This window comes from Salvelinus alpinus, chromosome 5, assembly GCF_045679555.1.
Source record: "Salvelinus alpinus chromosome 5, SLU_Salpinus.1, whole genome shotgun sequence".
NCBI lineage: Eukaryota > Metazoa > Chordata > Actinopteri > Salmoniformes > Salmonidae > Salvelinus > Salvelinus alpinus.
Genome location: NC_092090.1, coordinates 28,446,946 through 28,472,111, shown reverse-complemented (window position 1 = coordinate 28,472,111; position 25,166 = coordinate 28,446,946). Strand labels below are relative to the sequence as shown.

General features: G+C 43.1%; 2 protein-coding genes across 4 annotated transcripts in view; one reads left to right on the top strand and one right to left on the bottom strand.

The window, feature by feature from the left end:
* LOC139575848 (transcription initiation factor TFIID subunit 4-like) overlaps positions 1 to 8,416 on the bottom strand; it is a 101,319-nt gene extending 92,903 nt beyond the window's left edge. The window contains exon 1 of one of the 2 annotated variants that reach the window (XM_071401211.1): positions 7,050 to 8,416. In XM_071401211.1, coding sequence (XP_071257312.1) covers positions 7,050 to 8,373 — 1,324 coding nt within the window. In that variant the 5' untranslated portion in view covers positions 8,374 to 8,416. The remainder of the gene's footprint in view (positions 1 to 7,049) is intronic. The other variant, XM_071401212.1, reaches the window with a different exon arrangement.
* Positions 8,417 to 9,222: 806 nt separating this feature from the next.
* Positions 9,223 to 16,595, top strand: LOC139575847 (protein LSM14 homolog A-like). Of its 2 annotated transcripts, none has more exons than XM_071401210.1 (9): positions 9,223 to 9,517; positions 10,119 to 10,282; positions 10,388 to 10,535; positions 11,869 to 12,057; positions 12,282 to 12,356; positions 12,559 to 12,738; positions 12,911 to 13,082; positions 13,216 to 13,495; positions 13,748 to 16,595. In XM_071401210.1, exons 1-9 carry the CDS (start codon positions 9,397 to 9,399, stop codon positions 13,766 to 13,768), a joined length of 1,350 nt encoding a protein of 449 aa, XP_071257311.1. In that variant the 5' UTR covers positions 9,223 to 9,396; the 3' UTR covers positions 13,769 to 16,595. The 2 variants fall into 2 exon arrangements, with proteins under 2 accessions (XP_071257311.1, XP_071257309.1); XM_071401208.1 differs by having other exon boundaries at positions 13,745 to 16,595.
* Positions 16,596 to 25,166: the final 8,571 nt, after the last annotated feature.

Here is a 25,166-nt window from a genome sequence, read left to right as displayed (position 1 = left end):
GCCCTAGCACTACACAGCTGATTCAAATAACCAACTCATTCATCGTCAAGCTTTGATTATTTGAATCAGCTGTGTAGTGCTAGGGCAAAAAACAAAACGGGAGGGAGGACTTTGGGAAATACTGCTCTAAAGAATGAACGTGTCCAGATCCTCAAAGTAATACAGATACACCATTGAGAGCATCTTGACTGGCTGCATCACCACTTGGTACGGCAACTGCATGGCACCTGACCGCAAGGCGCTACAGAGGGTGGTGAGTAAGGCCTTGTACATCACTGGGGGCGAGCTGCCATCCAGGACCTCTATTCCAGGTGTTGTCAGAGGAAGGCCGAAAAATGTTTCAAAGATTCCAGCCACCCAAGCCATAGACTTTTCTCTCTGCTATAGTACCGCACAGCAAGCAGTACCAATGCACCAAGTCTGGAAACAACAGGACCCTGAACAGCTTCTATTCCCAAACCATAAGTCTGCTAAATAGCTAATCAAATGGATACTCAGACTATCTGCATTGACCCTTTTAGCACTAACTCTCTTGCACTCTACGCACACACACTGGACTCTACCCACACACTCATACATACTGTACCTACACCCCAACACACACATACACTACATAATTACAGCCTGAATTTAAAATACAGTAGATTCAATTTAGATGTTTTGTTACTGGCCTACAAGCAATGCCCCATAATGTCAAAGTGGAATTATGTTTTTCTAAATGTTACAATTTAATAAAAAATGAAAAGCTGAAATTTCTTGAGTCAATAAGTGTTCAACCCCTTTGTTATGGCAAGCCTAAATAAATTCTGGAGTAAAAATGTGCTTAAGAAGTCACATAATAAGTTGCATGGACTCACTCTGTGTTCAATAATAGTGTTTAACATGATTTTTTATGACTACCTCATCTCTGTACCCATGCATACAATTATCTGTAAGGTCCCTCAGTCGAGCAGTGCATTTCAAACACAGATTCAACAACAAAGACCTGGGAGGTTTTCCAATGCCTCGCAAAGAACTGCACCTATTGGTAGATGTGTAAAGATTTTAAAAAAGCAGACATTGAATATCCCTTTGAGCATGGTGAAGTTATTAACTACAGTTTGGATGGTGTATCAATACACCCACTCACAAAGATACAGGCGTCCTTCCTAACTCAGTTAATGGAGAGGAAGGAAACTGCTCAGGGATTTCACCATGAGGCCAAAGCAGATGTTAAAACAGTTAAAGTTGAATGGCTGTGATGGCAGAAAACTGAGGATGAACCAACAAGATTGTAGTTACTCCACAATACTAACCTAATTGACAGAGTGAAAATAAGGAAGCCTGTACATCAGAGGAGGCTGATGGGAGGAGCTAAAAAAGGACGGGCTCATTGTAATGTCTAGAATTGAATAAATGAAATGGCGTCAAACATTTGGTTTCCATTTGGTTGATGTGTTTGATACCGTTCCATCAACTCCATTCCAGTCTTTATGGTGAGCCCGTCCTCCTTTAGTTCCTCCTAACAGCCTCCTCTGAAGTACATAATACAAATATTCCAAAACTTGCATCCTGTTTGCAACAAGGCACTAAACTAATACTGCAAAAAATGTGGCAAAGCAATTCACTTTTTGTCCTGTATACAAAGTGTTGTGTTTGGGGCAAATCCAATAGTAATGTGTTCTGAGTACCACTCTCCATATTTTCAAGCATAGTGGTGGCTGCATCGTGTTATGGGTCTGCTTGTAATCATTAAGGACAGGGGAGTTTTTCAGGATAAAACAGAAACGGAAAGGAGATAAGCACAGGGAAAATCCTAGAGGAAAACCTGGTTTAGTCTGCTTTCCATCAGACACTGGAAGATTAATTCACTTTTCACAAGGACAATAACCGAAAACACAATGCCAAATCTACACTGAAGCTACTTACCAAGAAGACAGTGAATGTTCCCGAGTGACAGTTTTGACTTATCTATTTGAAAGTCTATGGTAAGACCTGAAAATGGTTGTCTAGCAATGATCAACAATCAATTTGACAGAGCTCGAAGAATTTCAAAAAGAATACTGTGCAAATGTTGCACAATCCAGGTGTGGAAAGCTCTTAGAAACTTACCTAGAAAGACTCACAGCTGTAATCTCTACCAAAGCTGCTTCTACAAAGTATTTAAATTAGATATTTCTGTATTTCATTTTCAATACATTTGCTACAATTTCTAAAACATGTATTCACTTTGTCATTATGAGGTATTGTGTGTAGATGGGTGAGAAGTCTTCTTTTTTTAATCCATTTTGAATTCAGGCTGTAACACAACAAAATGTGGAAAAGGTCAAAGGGTGTGATTAGTTTCTGAAGGCATTGAATAGTCACCTCAACTACGTCGTACCCCTGCACATCGACTCGGTATTGGTACTCCATGTATATAGTAGCAATGTTATTTTAACTCTTTATTTAAACATTTTATTCACTGTTTATTCATTCCTTGTGTCAGTATTTGTAATTTTATCTTTAACTTTGTTGTTGGAAAAGATCCGTAAGCATTGCACTGTTAGTCTACACCTGATGTTTACAAAGTATGTGACAAATACAATTTTATTTGACATCAGATATTTTTCAGAGCTGATCTGATTAGTCAACATACCAAAATATCTGAATTAGGCTGCCTGTGTAAACGCCACCTCCATGGTCAGTAAAGATCCCATGGCTCTTATCATAAAAGTAGGGGTGTTAACCCCAGCGTCCTGGCTAAATTCCCAATCTGGCCCTCATACCATCATGGCCACCTAATCATCCCCCCTCCTCTGTAACTATTCCACAGGTTGTTGACGTAAATGAGAATGTGTTCTCAGTCAACTTACCTGGTAAAATAAGGTTGAATAACATAACCAAATAGTCTCTTAAACAGCACATGTTGCATGTGATCGGTCCCCTTCACTGTTCTGAGCCTGTCTGCACAGCCTCATAGACAGGTGCTTACTCATTCAAACCCCAGAGTTAGAAAAACAGATCAGATGAACTTGCTAAACAACAGGTGAACTTCAACTTGCCACCTTCAACTCATAAACAAGTAACCTCAATTGAATCCTCTGAAAGCAGGCAATCAGAACACTAAGTCCTTTAGACACAACCTCAATCTCAGTCATAAAAGTCAGCCTCAAATCATCAGAGCATGACTGTCTCATTGTTTTTAAATGCACACAGCATGGATTCATTCAGACTGTTCAATTAGCGCTTGCAAACACATAGAGACCTAATCATGCACTCACAGTGGATTGTCTTCAGGCATGTATTGGTGAGATGAGATGCAATATGGTCTAGCGGTTGAGAAATGCTCATAAACTCATGAATTGCCAGACAGTGATATGCTCTGGGCCAGGAGTTCCCTGCACTCCATGAAACGTCTCTTCTCCATTTAACTGAGGTTTGAATGATTCTGCAAATCAGAATATATCATATCAGAGGTATGCATATCCTGCTATTTGTTTATTTTAAAATGTGTAACTTTGAGAGTATTATATGACAGTGGTAAGTCTAATCTCCACTAGAGCTGGGCGATATGGACAAAAATCCGTATTGCGATAAATTGCCTGAATTGATGCAATAACGATAAATAAAACTATAAGTTTATAACATTAAGGTGCACCAGTTTTTTTTATTATCCTTTAAACTACTAGTTTGATGGTTGTAGCCATCAATTGTCCCATTAACAATCACCCATATTAGTAAAATTATTTCATTTCAAACTTCACATTTCTCTAATATAGGCTACTTATCGTAATGAACAATATCAGCAAAATGCCTGCGATAAGTGATCAGTATTGTCGGTGTCGATAATTCTTTTTTTTTTTCATGGGTGCACCTCAGCCACGCTCAAGGTCCTAAATGATATCATAACCGCCATCGATAAAAGACAGTACTGTGCAGCCGTCTTCATCAACCTGGCCAAGGCTTTCGACTCTGTTAATCACCTCATTCTTATCGGCAGACTCAATAGCCTTGGCTTCTCAAATGACTGCCTCGCCTCGTTCACAAACTACTTCTCAGATAGAGTTCAGTGTGTCAAATCGGAGGGCCTGTTGTCCGGACCTTTGGCAGTCTCTATGGGTGTGCCACAGGGTTCAATTCTCGACTCTTTTCTCTGTATATATCAATGATGTCGCTCTTGCTGCTGGTGATTCTCTGATCCACCTCTACGCAAACGACACCATTCTGTATGCACCTGGCCCTTCTTTGGACACTGTGTTAACAAACCTCCAAACGAGCTTCAACACCATACAACACTCCTTCAGTGGCCTCGAACTGCTTTTAAATGCCAGTAAAACTAAGTGCATGCTCTTCAACCGATCACTGCCCGCACCCTCCCGCCCGACTAGCATCACTACTCTGGACGGTTCTGACCTAGAATATGTGGAGAACTACAAATACCTAGGTGTCTGGCTACTGTAAACTCTCCTTCCAGACTCACATTAAGCATCTCCAATCCAAAATTAAATCTAGAATCTGCTTCCTATTTCGCAACAAAGCCTCCTTCACTCATGCCGCCAAACATATCCTCGTAAAACTGACCATCCTACCAATCCTTGACTTCGGCGATGTAATTTACAAAATAGCCCCCAACACTCTACTCAGCAAACTGGATGTAGTCTATCACAGTGCCATCCGTTTTATCACCAAAAGTCCCAGATACTACCCACCACTGCGACCTGTATGCTCTCATTGGCTGGCCCTCACTACGTATCCGTCGCCAAACCCACTGGCTCCAGGTCATCTATAAGTGTTTGCTAGGTAAAGCCCCGCCTTATCTCAGCTCACTGGTCACCATTGCAACACCCACCCATAGCACACTCCAGCAGGTATATTTCACTGGTCATCCCCAAAGCCAACACTTCCTTTGGCCGTCATTCCTTCCAGTTCTCTGCTGCCAATGACTGGAACGAATTGCAAAAATCTCTGAAGCTGGAGTCTTATATCTCCCTCCCTAACTTTAAGCATTAGCTGTCTGAGCAGCTTACCAATCACTGTACCTGTACACAGCACACCCATCTACCTCATCCCCATATTATTACTTACCCTCTTGCTCTTTTGCACCTAAGTATCTCTTCTTGCACATTCATAATCTGCACATCTATCACTCCAGTATTAATGCTAAATTGTAATCATTGTACATAGATGTTTCTATTTTTCTTTTCTTTTGTGTTATTGACTGTATGTTTGTTTATGTGTAACTCTGTGTTGTTGTTTTTGTCGCACTGCTTTGCTATATCTTGGCCAGGTCGCAGTTGTAAATGAGAACTTGTTCTCAACTGGCCTACCTGGTTAAATAAAGGTGAAGTAAAAAAATAAAAATGTAAAAAATAATGAGTGCATACAAAATGCAGGAGTAGGCCTATCCGTCTGCTGGGCCAACACAGTGATATTGTTTCTTTAAGAACTTCAGTGGCTCTTTCACGTGCCTCATGCAGCTCATGGTAACAACTTTGAGAGATGAATACCAATAGAGGAGATCATGTCTGGTGTAGTTTTCTATGTCCTGCCACTTCATTAAACTTGCCCATTGGCAAAATATGTACATGCTTGTGATGTCAGAAAAGTCATTTGATTGGGTGATATCAAACAGATTTGTGGAACTTTCTTAAAACTGGAATGATGCATGCCATTGTGTACTGTGTTCCGTCATATTGTCAATGCCATTGAAATATACTGTATATTATATTCAGTATACCAGTAGGCATTGTTGTCACCATACCAACTGAGCAGCGAACATTTTGCTCACATGCAGTCTTGGTTGTGATCTTTGTGTTGTGTTGATAATGGGTGTCATGAATCATGTAATAACTTTATTCAATTTCAGATATTTCTTCAACATTATACAGAATTAACCTAAAATCAATACAGATGTAAAGGATATTTTTATATATATTTTTTTTTACAACCAATGGAAATTGGATGTTACAGGGTCCAGACAACTTTTTTTGTGATTTCACATGTTTGAGAAACTTACCCCCAACAACAAATCACTTCCTCAACCATTTTGTGTAATATGGGGCCCCCGAAAAAGCATGAAGGCTCCAGAAACAAGCAAATACATCCTCTTAGAAAAAAGCTCTCAGTATAGTGACGCAGTTCTTTCGATGTTGTACACAAATTGTCATTACAAACTTTATCCGCAATGTTATATTCCCTTTTGCACAACTCGAGCTGTTTCCCCTATCCAGCTGTTCCATTCTCCATGTAGGCTGCTGCTACAGGTAACTGCCAAAATAAAAGGAAACACCAACATAAAGCATTTTAATAGGACATTGGGACACCACGAGCCGCAAGAACAGCTTCAATGTGGCTTGGCATAGATTCTACAAGGGCCTGGAACTTCCTGTGTGTAAGAACCCATGCTTTCAGTACACTTTGTATCCATCATTTACTCAAGTGTTTCCTTTATTTTGGCGGTTACTTGTAAATTGGACGGAGATGTATCTCCCGAGTCACAACAAAGCGTCTATAATGTTGCGGACAAAGTTCGGAATGGCACAATTTCATATGTAAAACATCTAAAGCTCGGCATCACTACTGACAAAAAAGGACGCATTTGTTTTTGGAGCCTTTGTTCGTGTTTTTTCAGGGCCCCTATACTACACAACGAGGAGAAGAGATTAGCTGTTTCTCAAAAACGTGAAATCACACAAAAGGTGTCTGGACCCTTTAAGATGACATTTACATTTATTTACTTTAAGATACATTTAAAAATAGAGATTTATTTGTAAAAACTACTTCTCCTTTAATCTGTATAGAATTTACAGATGTAATCTGTATTGACAGTTGTTTTATCAAATGAATGCTACTTTGCCCAAAGCACATTCAGAATCTGCTGCGTCTTTGGGAATCTTCAGGAAGTGAACAGGGAAATGAAGGAACACATCACATGTCCAGGTAATGTTTTACATTAAAGTACAGAAATTATGTAATGACAAAGCACAGGGCTCTCAAAAAGACCTGCCCAGTTTCATTGTTTTGATATGAGCAGATTTCCCCTCTCTCTGATTTGAAGAGAAGAGCAATTCATCCTTCTAACACCTTACCCGGTGGGATGGTAAACCCAGGAGGCAGTTGAATGGTCGTCTGTTGTTGTTGGGGGGGTCTGACAATCAGCTGGGGGGCTACAATCCTTTGAGCCGCTGTGACTCCCGGTCGAAGCAGAGGCTGTGTAGCTGTGGCCACAGACGGTGACGCTGGCCTTACCATTCCAACCGTTGTTGTTTGTCCAACAACATTGACTGCAGGCTTTGCCATAACATGACTTGCAGTAGTCGCCGCTGCTAGGTTGAAAACAGCAGAGGGAGAGGAAACAGAGTTTATTACGGAATTGACAACACCTAACGGACTGGACATGACTATTTTGGACTGTACGGGAGCGTCCGACTTCGCTTCAGAACCCTCCTTTTTGTGGTTCACTTGCGAAGCTGCTGCACAGGTGATCGGTCCTATCGCGCCTTGTTTAACCAAGGCCGAGACGGTAGTGCCATTTCCATTATGTGCGATGCTCGCTACAATGTGACTTGGTAGTCTTTGCAAAGCAATAGTAGGAGTCCCCTTATCCAGGGAAATCGCTGATTGAGTTGAAGAAATGCTGGAGTTAGATAAAGTGAAATTCGTTGTATTTACACAAGATGTAACGTCAACGGTCCGACTTGAGTTTGCTGCACTTGCACTGCTAATCAACGCATCAGTTCCCGCCGCAGGGGGATTATTCCTTGACGGTACCGCTCCTCCGGTACCGTTCAAACTCTGTATTCCCACGGATGCACTCCGTAACGATGCAGTTATACGTTTTCTTGGATGATCGACAATGTCTGTTGATGTCTGACCTGAAGCCAGAGCGGAACCTCGGCTGGTGCTGCTGCTGATGCTGTTGACAAGCGGATAAGTTGCTACACCACCAGATGCAGGTACTGTTGTGATAGATGATGTTCCATGTGATTGCAAACCGCTCTTGGTAGCGTTTACTCCAGTCCCTGAAGTGGTGGAAGCTTCCTCAAAGGACGGAATAGAACTCAGCGAAGAAGATGTAACAGTTTTCTCTAAGATAATTTGTTTAGAGTTCATCTCCTGGTGCATCCCAATAATTTGTTTAGAGTTCATCTCCTGGTGCATCCCAGCTTTATGTTGTCCTTGTTGCTGCTGCTGTACTAGTGTAGTAACGTTACCCACTTGGGCTGGTAGCGTTTTCCCTAAGTGATGCTTTGCAGTGACTGTAGACCCAGCACCTCTGTTTTCCGACTGAGTATCTGCAGGGTTGCTTTGTCTAACAAGTTGTGACTCCAAAGAGCCCACTAAATCGCTCACAGCTTTTTCATCCACCTCAGAAAATAGCATATCTTCCAGTAGGTCTGAGGTGCTCGCCATCTTTGATCATAGATCGCTGTCTAAAAAAGTGTACGTGAGTGAAATGCGCATGCGTGTTACTAGGCATTGTGGGAGTTAATCTGACGTCAAAGAGCCAATATTTATGTTTTTTTTTTCAAATTTCATTGATTAATAAATGTATTACTAAACAAAATAATGTAGTAAGGAAATTGTTTAGCACGTTACATTTCAGCACGTAATAAAGTGGGAGTTCTCACAGAAACCTCACATTTTATTATGGAATGAAAATAGGCTTTAGTCTGGGGGGACATCAAGTATAGAGTAGCATATGGTCCCTAGGACATATTTTATTTGTCATAGAGATTTTATTTTGACACTTGCCACAGACACGACTGGAAATACTTAGTCGTTTCCGCACCAAATAATTTCACCTTCACCTAATTTCACCTAAATGTTTTGCTTCGGCTAGCTGTGGCTGGCTGCTGGTTTGTTAGAATTGCTGGAAGGACATTTTGTTAGATGAAGAAGATTGCAACTGCACCCTTGTCTTTATTGCAGATTACAGTAAAATACATGGTACCTGTGTGGAAACTGCTTAATTAAACAAACGTTGTCTTTGTATGTATTTTTATGCATAAGGGATGAGCGAGAGAGATGGGCGATAAGGTATCCAGTGGCAGCGATGAAAACTGTACATAAACTGTAGTTGGCAGTCTCAGATCTAGGATCAGTTTGCCCTCTCCCAATCCCAGAAAGTATCCAGAAGGGAGAGTAACACAAAACTAACCTTAGATCAGTAATCTTTGAAAGGTAGCAATGATCCAGTGAAAACTCGCGATATCTACGGTTTACAGAGACGATTTCCCACCATTCTTTGCGGTGAGGCAAGGCATCATAAGAAAACGGCCATGTCGTGGTGCTAGTAAATTGGTGGAAGAACGAACAAGCAATAATCTTTGTTAGAAGTGTACAAACAGGACTAAATAAAGTAGCTAGCTACTTTCCATATACTTTTGGAAGATATATATTTATTTCCCACACTCAAATAAAAAGGAAGACGGTATGAGTGGAGGGACGCCCTACATCGGGAGTAAAATTAGCCTAATCTCGAAGGCCGAGATTCGCTATGAAGGAATTTTATACACAATTGACACCGAAAATTCGACTGTTGCTCTCGCCAAAGGTAAGCTAAAACGTATACATTGCAATCAAATAAGTCGATAAATTGAAAACACCGTTTTTTTTACTAGCAATGAGGTGCAGGCATTTAGTCTGTCACTGTCAAATTGTTCACAATGCTAGTTAGCTTAGCTAGTAGCTGGCTTTGTCGAATGCGTAATCATGCGTGTGGCAGGCTAGTTTAAGTTAGCAGAGCTAATTTAACTAGCCCGTTTCACTGCAAACACTCTGGCCTGTTTCATTCATGCTTTGTTGGTGCATTGCTTAGCTGACCGGTTTATCACTTCAGCTAACTTGCATGATTAGATAGTAAATGTTAGCGGTTAATGTGGACGGGAAATCGGCTTGATAAAATGCTAACGATGTTGACCTTAATTTGATGGCTAGAAAGTGCAAGTTAGCTAACTAGCGACAGTTCTATTGTTTCTCCAGTGGCAGCTAGTTAGTTGCCTGTTTGCACTGGTATGTGCATGTGCTCACTTGCATTCTCTTTGTTTACCTCCTGCACGGCGTTATATTTTGTCAATACTAGACTGTACAATGAATGGTGGATGATCTGGCAGACAATCAATGTAATTTGTCTCTGCATTTGTTTATCCAAACAGTCCGCTCCTTTGGCACTGAGGACCGCCCTACTGACAGGCCAATTCCACCACGGGATGAAGTCTTCGAGTACATAATCTTCAGAGGGAGTGACATCAAGGACCTGACTGTTTGCGAGCCACCAAAAGCCACCAGCTCCCTGCCTCAGGACCCTGCCATTGTTCAAGTAAGCAGGACATTGATCTAGTCAATGATTCATTGGCAAATGTATTTGCTGTTTACATATTTAATAGTTATGTATATGGTTGTCTTAACATTTTGTTTTCCCCAGTCCTCTATTGGATCCACCAATGCTCCACCCCCATCATTCCAGTCTGTGGGCTCATATGCACCCTTTAGCAGCAGGGCTCCTGTCCCCCCTTACAGCCAGTTTAACCCCAGCCCCCTGGTGTCCCAGCAGTTTGGAGTTGTTGGTGGAGGTTGGTACATTCATCTTGTTGATTCGCCATTCTATCATCTCTGAGATGTCTGAAATGAAGAATGATCTTGAAAGCTCTTGTATTGTCAGTGTTTAATGCGATGCTGTTGGAGCTAGTACTTTTTTCTTTAACATATCTGCCTCTGAATATCATGCAATTTTATGTTCTATGCGGTATGTTGCTTGCAGTTAACAAAAGTGGAGAACTGCACTTCTTGCATTATTATAATCACACAACCTGCCTTCGATCATGATTCTCAGTTCCAGTGCATTACACAAGTAATTGGACAAAGGTGTCTTCTATATGGGGGAGTTGTGTTAAGAGCCCCAGAGCTCGGTCTGAACAGTAACGTGTCACTTGCGGTACGGTTTTGGAAGCATAAGGATCTTATCTTTAATATAATTGAGAAATAATAATTAAAGAAAAGGTTACAGTGATACACACTTTTTTTTTATAGGGTTAGTGTTCCCACATGGCCATATCTCCATGTTACAGCGCGTGTTTACGGAAGACAGAGGCACCACCTGTGCTAATTAGCTATCTAGCATGCTCCAAACACCTGTGTGTAACTGTAGAAGGTTGCCAGAAATGTGACACTGAAAAATACTGTTGACTTCAACTGTCATAAAGCTGGTTAAAACAGTGTAAAGTAAGTGTATATTTTGCAGTTTGCAGTATTTTGCAGTTTTATTTTGAAAGTAAAGGGCTTTGTTTCTAGAACCGTATTGCAATTTATAATCGATTCATGTTTAAATTGAGTATTTGGGGCTCCCGAGTGGAGCAGAGGTGTAAGGCGCTGCATGAGTGCTAGAGGTGTTACTACGGTCCCGGCTTCATATGTGCCACAACCGGCCGTGGTCGGGAGTCCCATAGGACCGCTCGCAATTGGCCCAGCGTCATCCGGGTTAGGGGAGGGTTTGGCCAGTGGGGCTTTACTTGACTCATCGCACTCTAGCGACTCTTTGTGGTGGGCCGGGTGCCTACATGCTCACCACCGATGCCAGTTGAACTGTGTTTCCTCCGACACATTGGTGCGGCTAGCTTCCGGGTTAAGCTGGCGGGTGTTAAGGAGCGCGGTTAGGTGGCATTTCGGTGGACGCATGACTTTGCTTCTCCCGAGCCCATTGGGGAGCTGCAGCGATGAACCAAGATCGAATAATTGGGGAGAAAAAGGGAGTAAAATAATATATATATATATTATTGCTTATTTGGCTGTGTTGGCTGCCAGAGCCAGTCTACCTTTGAATATATCATATAATGTCCTTGAACCTTAAAGAGTAAAGGTGGGCTCCTTAAGAGTACATCTTGGGCTAACCCCTGCCTTGTCCTCTAGGTCGCACCAGCCCCCAGCTGGACACTCTGAGGAAGAGCCCTTCCCTGGAGCAGGCAGTGCAGACTTCCCCCACCACTGCCCCTGCTACACCTGCACCAGTGGGACAAAGGAACCCAGCTGGCCCATCAGCCAGGCCCATCACTACCCCGGGCAACCAGAAGCCTCCAGACATCCTGGAACAGAGGAGGGGTGAGGCTGGCAGGGGAGGCTGTAGCCAGGCTTGGTCTGAGCGTCCACAATACACTGCTGTCACACAGACTAGTCTACATTGCCTGTTTAGAACAATTGCTTGATTGCCTATCTCTCTAAGTGAAGCACCTGGCCATATGGCTTTCTAGTTTAGAATATTGTTGCTCTTGACTGATATTCCAAAATAATTGCGAGTTTGGTCCTTTTATTTTTGTGCTGTTCAGGCCCTGAGGTTCAGAAAATACCCAGACCAGATTCCGAGCAAGGTGGTGGCGACAACCGGAATAACCGTCAATGTGGTGAGTTGGTTCTCATGAAATACCAGTGTACTTGTTAACCTGTTTAAGCTCTCGCCATAGCTTCTGTTGTACACTGCCTTACTGGTGTTAATGTGCCCATGTTTTTCTGTCGAGATGATAAAATCTATACGGATTCAAATAAAATATAATTTAAATGCTGCTTTGCTATTGTTTGTCTGACTCTGCTGTCTTGTCTTCCCAGCCGGTGGTCCTCCCTCTCAGCGCCGTGGTCGTGGAGGTGGTCACCGTGGAAGAGGCCGCTTCAACCCACACAGAGACGGTCCCATGAAGTTTGATCAAGACTTTGACTTTGAGACTGCCAACGCTCAGTTCAACAAGGAGGAGATTGAAAAAGAGTTTCAGAGCAAACTCAAACTGAAAGGTATTATTATAGCATGTTCCATGCAGCAGTAATGGCATGGCCTAGCCTGGGTTCCTACCTAAATTCCCAGGCTGCCACTGTTGACTTGGAACTTGTCAATGTTTTGTGTACTCTTATCTTAATCCAAGTTTAAGAAGAAAATTGTTTACCCCTTTTTAATTGTCTAACATAGACGACAAGCCTGATAAACCAGAGAAGGCTCTTAATGGAGATGAGAAGGCAGATTCTGGAGTGGAGACCCAGAACAGTGAAGGCAATGCTGAGGAAGAGGAACCTGTGGTGGCCAACGTTTACTACGACAAGACTAAGTCCTTCTTTGATAACATCTCTTCTGATGATACAAGGCATGTCCCTTTTGCTCTCAAACAATTTATGTATTTTTACGTACTTTGTGGTATTGATAGTGTCTCATACTAATGGAAATCCAAAGCATGTCGGTTAGTCTTTGGCATTAAAGGTCTCATTTTGTATTTACAGGAAAGCAGCTGAGCGATCTGGAGGTTCAGGATTCCCAAGAAGGCAGACTTGGGCTGAGGAGAGGAGGATGAATTCGGAGACCTTTGGCATTCCACTGAGGCACAATCGAGGCCGAGGAGGCTTCAGAGGAAGTCGTGGTGGCATGGGCTTCCGTGGGGGCAGAGGGCGTGCCATGAGCAGAGGTTCCTTTGGACCCCCTCGTGGGGCCCCACCCGGCTTCAGGGGAGGATTCCGAGGAGGCAGCAGAGGTGGCCGGGAGTTCGTTGAATATGAATACAGGGTAAATAATTCCTTACCATTTGGTTTACACCACATGTAAAAAAAGAAATATATATATATATAAAAAATGATTTTATATTTTATTATTCCAAAGTTAAATGTACATAAGCACACACTTGCAACAAAGGACAGGACAACCCAACATCACACTTATAATGCAAGTAAAGTTCAATATGATGCATGTCTTTGTCTCGATATTATTAAAGGCTGGATGTGTGTTCAAGTCTAAACATGTTTTGCTTTATTCCAGAAGGATAACAAAGTGGCTGCGTAGTGCACCGGAGAGATGGATCCACCAAGAATTGTAGCCCTTCATGGTCCAGAAATATTTGTCAAAAAGAATGACAACATACTCTGTAAATTTGCCACCAGCACGGGGGTTGACTGCTTGATTTCAACGGGTGTGAATGCAGTTTCTTTACCAATTTCATTTTTTTCTCCCAAAAATACAACAAAGGATTATAATGTGCTTTTGAAAATTTGAGCATTGTTTGATATTATACAGTAATCAGAGGGACAAGAACTTGTGTAAATATCGTACTCCAGTGGAATTATTCAGTATTTTTGCATCTATTTGAGTTCCTTTCTTACTAAAATTGTATTTGATAATGTTCTGTTGTGTAAAGATGTATGCAGAAGCCCGCTGATACTGTGAGTACTTTGATCACTGAAAAATAGCTTTATTTTTTTGGATATATTCTGCAATGTACCTTAGGAGCACTAAAATCCTACATAGCCTGTCGGGTCACAGTTTTTGTTTTTTATATTTTCCTAGTCTATCTTAGCCATTTATCCCGTGTTTTGACGTTCTGCTGTACTTTGCCAAGTTTCTTAAACTATTGTTTCAGTGTTCCTGCTAAAAGACTAAAATGTAAATGTTCTTGGGGTACATCAAGTAGATAAGTGGTTTACATCATAGGCTCACTTTTGTTGTTGTGAAGATCCTGCTTTCAAATTAAGGTAGTCAGTTCAGACCTTTAACATAAGCTATTTGTACAAGATCAGAGTAGGTCAGACATCCTGAAAACACTTTGGGTTTTGGAGCGTTTTCACTAATTGGGATAATTTGTTTTATAATTTTACTGAATATTGAATGAATGTATTTCTACTGCATCACGCTGTTATTTCTGCCCCAAAGATATTGTGTGGTTGCCACTTAACTTCTGGTTTTAGAAATGCATATGAATGAATTGATTCAGAGCTGTTGGGATGTTTTCTCTACCCCTAAGCATGCCCTGTGGTTCCCAACACCTGCTAATGCTGGTCACCAATTACAGGTCATGTTGGGAAGGACTGCAGTCTTTGTGATTCAGTGATTGGGTGCGCTGCACATATTTGCTCTGGCATATTTTTGTTAAATGTAGTGTTGGTGACTGTTGCCCTTTTTAGTGTAGTCGATGTAGTCAAAGGAGGCTTTTCTGCAACAATCATGGCTGAACTTGGAGCATCAGTCATTAGAAATGTCTATCTAGCCTTCTCCATCTCCCCAGCGCTTGAATATGAAATAACTGCCATGTTTTAACTAGCCGCTTAACAAGTGTCTATGGTATTAAATCATTGTTGACCTCTAAATGTTTGCCCTGCAGGAGAAGATGGCTGCTTCTGGCCTAGACTACTGTGTAACCAGATTGATTTTGTCCCCAGAATGGGACTGGGCGCATTGGGCTACTTATTGTTTGTTTCAGAACAATTTGCAATTCAACAAGTGTTACTGGTGTATGTTGACATTTTTCTAGCAGACAATCTTGCTTTACCTGATGGTCTATTGTCATGCTTGCCCCTTGTATGGTGTTGCATCTGAAACAACACTCTGGTGTGCTCAACTCTAAACAGAAAGATGCTGGTGTTTTCTGTTTTTCAGTCCCACTAATGCAACTTCAGTGAATAATAGTATCATTCACCAGCTGTATTGACATTGTAGTAGCCTGACACACAAGTGATTCTAACGCAAGCTTGTCCTGAAAAAAGAAATTGAGGACTGCACATCTATTTGTTGAAGTGACAATATGTTGGGGGAGAGTAAGGTCTGTATAACTTGGGAAGAATCTTCATTCAGCCATCAGAGATAATATTCTGCACAACTAGGTTTGAGTATACATACTTAAAATAAATCTAAGTCCAACCGCTAAGTTTACATGAGGTTGAAGGAAACAAATTCAGTTGTTGGAAGAAGTTAGATGAAAAGTAGTGAAGTTACTCCAGGCCTTAAAACCAATCTACTAAGCTTCTGGAAGATTTCCTAGTGATCCAATTCCAGCATTTGTAATAAACTGCATCGGTGCTTTAAGCTTGCTATGATTGTCCCTTTCCCCATGCTTGGGGAAGTCTATTGAGCACGGTCTATTGTCCAGCACTTGCAGTTTGGAGGATTGTCCATAAAATCATACCTCTTGAAGCGATTCAGATTTTTAATGGGATATTTTCTTTTTATAAGATAAAGGGATATGAACTGGATGTTGAGGCCAGCGGATAATGGGGGTGGATTTTTCAGATGTTCTCACTTTTTGTCAGTATGTTTGGGAGTGCTAGGAGGGTTATGCATTTATCTTTCTCTCAATTGACCTACAGTATGATGACAATATGTAAGATGTACTATTTGAAAACACTACAAGATAAACCTGATCTAGAACATGAAAAATGTTGGGCAGCTAGGCCAATATATCCTGTAGTTCATAAATGTGCAGTTTGACTGAATTGTTGTACAGATTGATAATACAGAGGTTTGGCAGCCTTAGCCTCTTATGAATCATCCTGATCTGTGAGCTCGTGAGATCAGGATGGCTTGTACGGGGCTATGGCAGCCTTGCCTTGTAATAAAATACAAAATAATGACTCCGGACAAGGATTATACACAGGAGCCTGGGCAGTTGCAATAACCACATCGGTGTAAGGTCCAGAGCTAATTTGAGATTTCAAACAGTACATATTACCTACATATTGCTGTAAAGTTTTGATTACATGAGTTACTCCTTCCGACCTCTGGAATAATAAAGCCAGATATTGTTTCTAAATAAAGCAGTTGAACAGCATGGTGTACTTCAAGTGGGCCGCCTTCTGCAGACAGGTTTTTACTCTATTAAAAATAAACAATTCAATAGCCATCTCCTTGTTTTTATTATATTGACAGTCGAGTTGCCTTCCAAGAATTGTGGACACTACAAGTTCTACACTACTCAGTTCACATATTTTTCAAAATTTTTGAAGAAATGTAATTATTGCCTTCTAGCAAACCTTCCAGGTTCCTAGCATTTGTGTATGTCCATGTTTTATTACTTTTTAGGGCTCTAACTTCAGTTACTATTTGAAATATGTGTATGGTCATGGTCTTTTCTAAAGGGGGAACATGTATATGTAGTTTGAAAATGTATTTGAGTTATATTTTTTATTGACATGCTTCTGTGGAAAGCATTGGGTTGACTTTTTCCTGAAGTTTCAGTAGTTTGTTTACAAACATTAGATTTTGACATGCGCACGGGCACGGGACGTTTTTTCACTTCGCTCCCTAGCTACTTCTCGTCCTACCCCGAGTCCTACTCCTGTCCAAAACAACCGGATAGATGAACGCGATATAGCAAGAAGGATCAATTAGCCTATCCACAGGTTAGCAGGATTCTATATCAGGGAAGGACAAGGGACTATGGATTGAAATTGAACGGGCAAATGTTCGACTAAAATGAACGAAAATCCCTGTTTCCACTAGTTACCATAGCCACAAAGTCAGGATGGCTATATCGTAAAAATCATGAAAACAAAAATTGGGTTATGGGTCATAATTTAAGGTTCGGGTTAGGCATAAGATTAGCAGTGTGGTTAAGCTGTGGAACGCCGTTTTGGTCTTAAAGCACGTGGTCAAAACGCGATCTTTTTAATGCTATGTGTGTAAAGTAAACGGGTGCAGGCGCTAAATTAACGCCTACACGCGTCAAATAAGCGCGTGCAAATGTGCTTGCAGGCGGTTTAACATGTGCTAAATAAACGGCCGCAAGCGGTCCTGCGCACATCAAGTTAACGCATACAGCTGCTAAATATACACCCACACACGCTAACTTAATGAGTTCTTTAATATGCAAATTTTACTAGCCAATTTCCCTAGCTTCTCCTTTCAAACAGATTTCACAGTTTGAAGGAACTTCCTTTTCCACTGCAAACAGAGTTTGAACCTTTACAAGGTAACGGTTTTGTCTTTGAAATTTGTTACTGAATCGTGAAGTTTATCAGCTAGTTTACAGTGGAAGGATCGGTTTCTCATCACTGGCTATAAAATGCAGCTAACATTAATCTAGTGTAACAGTATAACTTTAGACCGTCCCCTCGCCCGTAAACGGGCGTGAACCAGGGACCCTCTGCACACATCAACAACAGACACCCACGAAGCATCGTTACCCATCGCTCCACAAAAGCCGCGGCCCTTGCAGAGCAAGTGGAACCACTACTTCTAGGTTTCAGAGCAAGTGACGTAACTGATTGAAACGCTATTAGCGCGTACCCGCTAACTAGCTAGCCATTTCACATCCGTTACACTAGCACCAGGATCAGCAGTGCTTAGCATAAGCTAAGTCAGATACTTGCTAGCTAATTTAGCTAACGCCGGTAGCCTCGAACCCCGGCCATATTATATTGTAATGACCGGACTAGATCATAAAGGAACAATTGTCCAGACAGAGGAATGAGTTTACGAATTGACGGTTTATTAACAAAGGCTACTGTTTGACCGTAGCCCACGCCTAAATGAAGGATACCCCACAAACCAACCGTGACCTTCTCTTGTGAAGCCCAGACGTAAGAGAAAGAACAATGGCTAAACCTGGTCTTAACTTCCAAAGCTCCATCCCCCTGCCCAACCCCCCTCCACGCCACTCCGCCAACCACCAGGATGCCCGGCATCAGAACATTCCAGGCATTCCCACGATTGGCAGATAGCAGGTTGATTTGAAGTACAAAACAACCAACTAATAGCCTAACACATAACACAGGTCGCTACACAGCCCCCCCACCACAAAGTCCCTCGTCCCGAGGGAACAAACAAAGCAACCCGGAGGTCTCCTTTGCCTGCATGGCCGTGATGGTTGCAGAGTGTCCAGATGTGAAACGGGGCTCCATCCGTGGCAGAGGGCTGCCCCTCTGGGACCCAGGGGATGAAGGCAGGGATATGGGGGACAAGGATGCGGGAACGGGGAATACAGGCCGTGGCTCCGGGGAATCACGCGGTGACACAGGGAGGGAGACAGGGGGAGTGGGCTGTCTGGAGCCTTGTCTGCGGCACCTGGGGGTGGGTGCATGGAGAATGTCAATGGCAGAGAGGGAATTGTGGGGGTCCCTGGGGTTTGGGCAGAAGAGGCCCCTCTGTATGGGGCTAACCTGTCCCGGTGCAGTGCCACCTTTCTCCCCCCAGACCAGCTCCCCAGCCACAAAGTGCCTTCCCCGGGTGTGCACGTCATAGTTCCTCTTCTGCCTCACACCTGCATTCACCAGCTGCACTCTGGCGAAGGTGTGGGCTGTCTCCAGGCGGTCCTGGAGTCTCCGGGCATACTCCGGCCCAGGGGAAACATGAGGGCTATCCGGGTGTCGACCAAACGCCATCTCTGCAGGGGTGCGGATCTCTCCCCAGCATGAGGAGGGCAGGCGGGCAGGAGGTGGAGACTTGGACAGCGGAGCGGCATGCCATGAGGACCATAGGCAGGTGCTTGTCCCAGTCACGCTGTTGTTTGGCAGAGACGATGGCCAACTGCTGTCCAAGCGTTTTGTTCATGCGCTCCACAAGGCCATCACTTTGAGGATGGAGAGGAGTAGTGTGCGTCTTGTGCATACCCAGCCTCTCACACATGGTGGTGAACACACGGGACTCAAAGTTTCTGCCTTGGTTGCTGTGGATGGACTGTCTGTGGTAGGGAACGGGCCAACTACATCCACTCCCACCCTCTCCATGGGAGCCCCCACTGGGAACTGTTGGAGCTGAGCATGAGAGCGGCCTGGGGGGCCCTTTCTCGCTGTGCAGTTGTCACAGCGGCGGCAAAAGTCCTCCATATCCCTCTTGTGCTGCCCCAGTAAAAGCCCTGACGGAGGCGGCGTAGTGTTTTTGTGACCCCAAAGTGTCCAGTCCCCACCCCCCCATGAGTACTCTGGAGCACAGCCTCCCGCAGTGCTTTTGGGACCACCACCTGCCACCTCTCCTCTCCCGTAGCTGACTCCTTCCATGCCCGCTGTAGTACGCCATCAGCCAGCCACAGTCTCTCAAACTTTGACCACAACCCTTTGGTCGCGAGTGAGAGCGCTGTCACCTCTTCCCACGGTGGCCTCACCTGCGCCTCTACCCACTGTAGCACTGGCTGTAGGTCTGTGTCCTGTCCCTGCTGCTGCCCCCATCCAGCCAATCGACAGTCTGCAGCTCACAGCAGACAGACCCGCTCGCCCGACACTGTTGCACAGACCCTCTCCTCTGCACACAGCTTTCTCTCACGTCCCTCTCTCCGCTCATAGTGGCGGCAGCCGTCTGCAGTACAGGGCCGACGGGACATGGCGTCGGCGTTGGAGTGGCGTGCCCCTGCCCTGTGTACCACTGTGAAGTCATACGGCTGAAGCTCCTCCAACCAGCATGCCACCTGCCCCTCTGACTCTCTGAAAGACATGAGCCACTGGAGAGCAGAGTGGTTACAGTAAAGGGCAGGCCACCCAGGTAGTACTTGAAGTGTTTGACGGAAGCCACAACAGCCAAGAGCTCCATCCGGGTGACACAGTAGCGGCGCACATGTTTGTCAAATGTTTTGCTGAAGTACGCCACCACTCTCTCCCCCTCTGGCCCCACCTGGGCCAGCATCCCACCCATGCCCACATTTCTTGCGTCTGTGTCCAGGATAAAGGGCAAGGTGAGGTCAGGGGGGGGGCGAGCACGTGCGCCTCGATCAATGCACGTTTGAGGGTGTTGATGGCCTCCTCACACTCCACTGTCCAAGTGAAGGCCTTGTCCTTCGGCAGCAGGCGGTTCAGGGGTGCAGTGACACTTGAGAAGCCCCGTACAAACCTCCTGTAGTACGAGGCCAGGCCCAGGAAGCTCTTCAGCTGATGCTGGTTGGTGGGGGTGGGACAGTCTCAGACAGCCCCGACCTTGTCCTCCATGGTGCTGATCCTCTCCTTCCCCACTTGGTGGCCCAAGAAGGACACCTCTCTCCTCATGAAGTGGCACTTCTCGGGGTGGAGCTTCAGACCTGCGGCAGCCACCCGCTCCAGCACATGCCGTAGCGCCACCAGGGCTAACTGGAAGGAGCTGCCATGGGCCAGGATGTCATCGAGGTATACCAGACACTGCTGTAGGGGGATGCCATCCAGCACCCTGTCCATCAAACGCTCAAAAGTAACTGGAGCGTTGCACAGGCCAAAGCACAGGACCTTAAACTGCCAGTGTCCTCTGTTAGTGAATAACGCAGTTTTGGCTCTGGCCTCTGGGGAGAGGGGCACCTGCCAGTAGCCACTGCAGAGGTCTAGTGAGGAGAACCAGGAGGACCCCCTAACCAGGTCCAGCGACTCATCGATACGTGGTACGGGGTATGAGTCCTTCCTGGTTACCTCATTCAGCCGCCTGTAGTCCGCACAGAACCTCAGCTTGCCCCCCATCTTAGGAACCATGACGACTGGCGCCACCCAGGGGCTGTCTGAGGGCTCGATGAAGTCTGCCGCTGCATCTCCAACACAGCCTTGTCTGCCGCCTCCTGGCGTACCAGCGGGATACGGCGGGGACGCATCTTGATGGGTCGAGCATCACCTGTGTCGATCTCATGCTGCACCAGATGAGTCTGACCCACCTCTTCCTCACTCAGCGCAAAGCTGTCTCTGAATTCAAACTACAACTGCCACAACCGTTCCTGCTGCTCGGGGTCAAGACCAACACAGTTCCTCAATTTGTAAACTCAATCCTACTTCTAACACCAATGTAATGACCGGACTAGATCATAAAGGAGGAATTGTCCAGACAGAGGAATGAGTTTAAGAATTGACGGTTTATTAACCCAACTTCACACAGGCTACTGTTTGGCTGTTGCCCACGCCAAATAAATGAAGGATACTCCACAAACCAACCGTGACCTTCTCTTGTGAAGCCCTGGTTCTCATTGCACAATCATAAACGCTGTCCCTCATCACGTTAATTTCGTTGACATCTCATTAACTTCAGCAGTGTTTGGAGGTCAACACTAAATGAGACATTCAGAAAAACAAAGCTCAGATACTTCCCACAATTCATCTGTAATAACAAGACATTTAATTATTTACAGGGATGACTTACTCATTGTCATCACCAACATCAACAGAAGAGTGTGGGGAAGGTGGAAGATAAGCCTCAGGGAATGGTGGAGGGGAGGCCACAGGAAGTGGTATAGGTGGAGGGGGGCCACAAGAAGTGGTGCAGAAGATGGGGGGGGGGGGCACAGGAATAGGTGCTGCCACAAGTGTAGCCTCGTTTGTAGAAGTCGTCTGTAAAAGGTCATTTAAAGGCTTATACATTTCAAAAACACGGAGAAAGCAATAAAGCTGTCAAACATAATGTAATTGCGTTCTGAAAATGATTTACAGAAAAAAAAATGGAGCCGCATGCATCACTCACTATAGAATGTAATCAATGTGTAGGTCAAGAAGACATTTTAAGGATGCATGTAGCTCTATTTTTTAAATAATATTTTCAATATGTATTACATTCAACAAGCAGACGGTGTTGTTTTCTCCTCCATGGTCCGTCCTAACTCTGGAGGGAACACCATATCTGGAGACAAGCATTCATGAAGCAATCCAATACAGTACTGCTGCGATTGTTGCTGGAAGCACGGAGAAACAACAAAATGGAAGTTCCTTCTCGCCATCTTCAACTGTGATGTTGTTGCATCAAACTGACTGTACATCGATTTCATGAAAGGAGGAGCTAGGGAAATTGGCTGGTAAAATTAGCATATTAAAGAACGCGTTAAATTAGCGTGTGTAGGTGAATATTTAGCAGCTGTAGACATTAATTTGACATGTGCAGGACCGCTTGCAGCCGTTTATTTAGCACATTTGCACGCGCTTATTTGACACGTGTAGGCGTTAATTTTGGGTGTGAAGACGTTAATTTAGCGCTTGCACCTGCTTACTTTACACACGCAGCATTAAAACTTTCGCGTTTTGACCACGTACTATAAGACCCAAACGGCGTTCCATACGTTTTGACCACGTGCTTTAAGACCCAAACGGCGTTCCATATCGTGACGACCGAAAATCCCAGGCGGTAACGTCTATCATTCAATGTAACTCAAAATGTCTGTTGCCTTTGTACCGAAAAGACATAGAGGAAAAGCTCAGATCAACCAAGAAACCATCCAAATAGTAAGTAACGTTAGCTATTAGTTTGGTTATGTTAAACCTATGTAGCATTTATCTAGCTAGCTAGAATGTTGGTTTGCGTTCTCGAATGTTTACAACTTTCTAGCTCATTCGCTAGCAGTACAGACCGAGGTAAAGTTGGTTTTATATTCGCACATTTAACAGACATTCAAGAGACATTCGCCAAAAGCAATTTAAAAATGTAAAAATCTACTAATTCACCGTTTTGAATAGAAATTCCAGTTTCGATTTTATAGAAATACATCAAATCTATAAAATGACATTTAAAGCGGTATAAATCAATAACTAATTCACCATTTGTCACAGAATCATCAAACTAGGTATGCTTTCTATAAACGTCTAGTATACTTTTACAACCTTTGCTTCTTTGAGTAGAAATTCAAGTTTTGATTTGATAGAAATACATAACATCTCATATTGCATTTAAAGATGAAGAAATCAATAACCAATTCACTGATTGTCACAGAAAAAAGTGAAAATATGCATTTATTTGCAATAACTTTAAAGAAATGTTCATTTCAAGTACAATTTGTTCTATATGAAGTTAGACAATGTTTACATAAAGTTGTACAACGTTTACAATCTTAAATTGTATGCCAAATCAATGTTCACATTTTTAGTGTAACAGTAACACATTTTAAAGTAGTTACAAGGCACAAACAGTCATTTATGTCTCAAATTTAATGGCAAAGAGGCCCCTTCCAATTGTTTTCTATTTTGGCTTTGTTAAAGTCCTTCTTTGTCATCCCCAGACAAGCTGAATGGTACCATCTCCTGAGGTAATAGATTCAACTGTTCAACACTTACAGCCAAATGTTTAATACCCGGTTATTCCCAGAACACATTCTGGAAAGTCTATAGATTCATTGGTCACTTTATTAGGTACAATCCCCTTTGCATCTGGAACAGCGTGAATTCAAAACTGTTGATGGAACTGGGAAAGGAGATGGACTGTTCAAGTTAAGTTCAGTTGGAGTTCATTAGTCAGTACAAGTTTTTGAACTTTTCTGAGTTACAAAAGTCATCAGACTGTGCTGTCATTTTACACATTCTAAAGTTCAAACAACAGTAACAGAATACCTGAATACTTCGCTGCATGCTTTAGTGTCTAGCAAGCCAAGACCACAGGACTTGGTGTATGTAGGAGCAATTTATTTTTGTGAATAGGGTGGTGAACCTAATAAAGTGGTAACTGACTGTAGATATCACAAACAACTCCTTTTGAGCAGTGTCTATCTGTTATACGTTTGATCAATGGGTATAATGGTAAATCTGATCCCCAAGGTCCTCATAGGCTCACTTGGATATATAGAGTTTGAAGTAAAGAAAAAAATATGAAACTAGGACATTAGAACACTGGCAGAATTCTTTAATCCCCATCCATTCATATACAATATGTCTTTTAAAGTATAAATACCCTTCTAAAACCACTTTCTGGACATTTTAAAAGGTTTGCAAATAGTTATTTCTGCAAGGAATGTGAATTGAAAGGGATATGGTAATACCTATGTAGGTGGCATAGTTTCTCCATTGGTATAATGGGTATAATGTGTGGTAGTTGCACACCTCCCTGCTGAATTATGTAGAGCTGATTTGGGCCAGTTGATATTTTTTTCATGATCTTTCGTGAAAAGCCCAATTTTCACATAGGGTTTGTGCTAGCAGTTTAAGAGAGAAAGAGAGCAAATAGCATAGGGACAGCCTGGTTGAAGTTGTAGTTTTTAATGGTTAGTGCCAGTAGATTGCAGAAGGGTTCACATACAGTTCAGAGGCAAATCATAATGTATACATTTAGCACAAAAACAAAACATGTACTGTCCTTTTCTTATATTTGTGCTTCTTTTTGTTATCCATCCTCTGGTATCTTTCAATACCCATGCTAATATGTATATACGTACACTACCTTTCAAAAGTTTGGGGTCACTTAGAAATGTCCTTGTTTTTGAAAGAAAGCAAAACATTTTGTACATTAAAATAACATCAAATTGATCAGAAATACAGTGTAGACATTGTTAATGTTGTAAATTACTATTGTAGCTGGAAACGGTTTGTTTTATGGAATATCTACATAGGCGTACAGAGGCCCATTATCAGCAACCATCACTCCTGTGTTCCAATGGCACGCTGTGTTAGCTAATCCAAGAGTTTATCATTTTAAAAGGCTAATTGATCATTAGAAAACCCTTTTGCAATTATGTTAGCACAGCTGAAAAGTTTTGTCCTGATTTAAAGAAGCAATAAAACTGGCCTTCTTTAGACTAGTTGAGTATCTGGAGCATCAGCATTTGTGAGTTCGATTACAGGCTCAA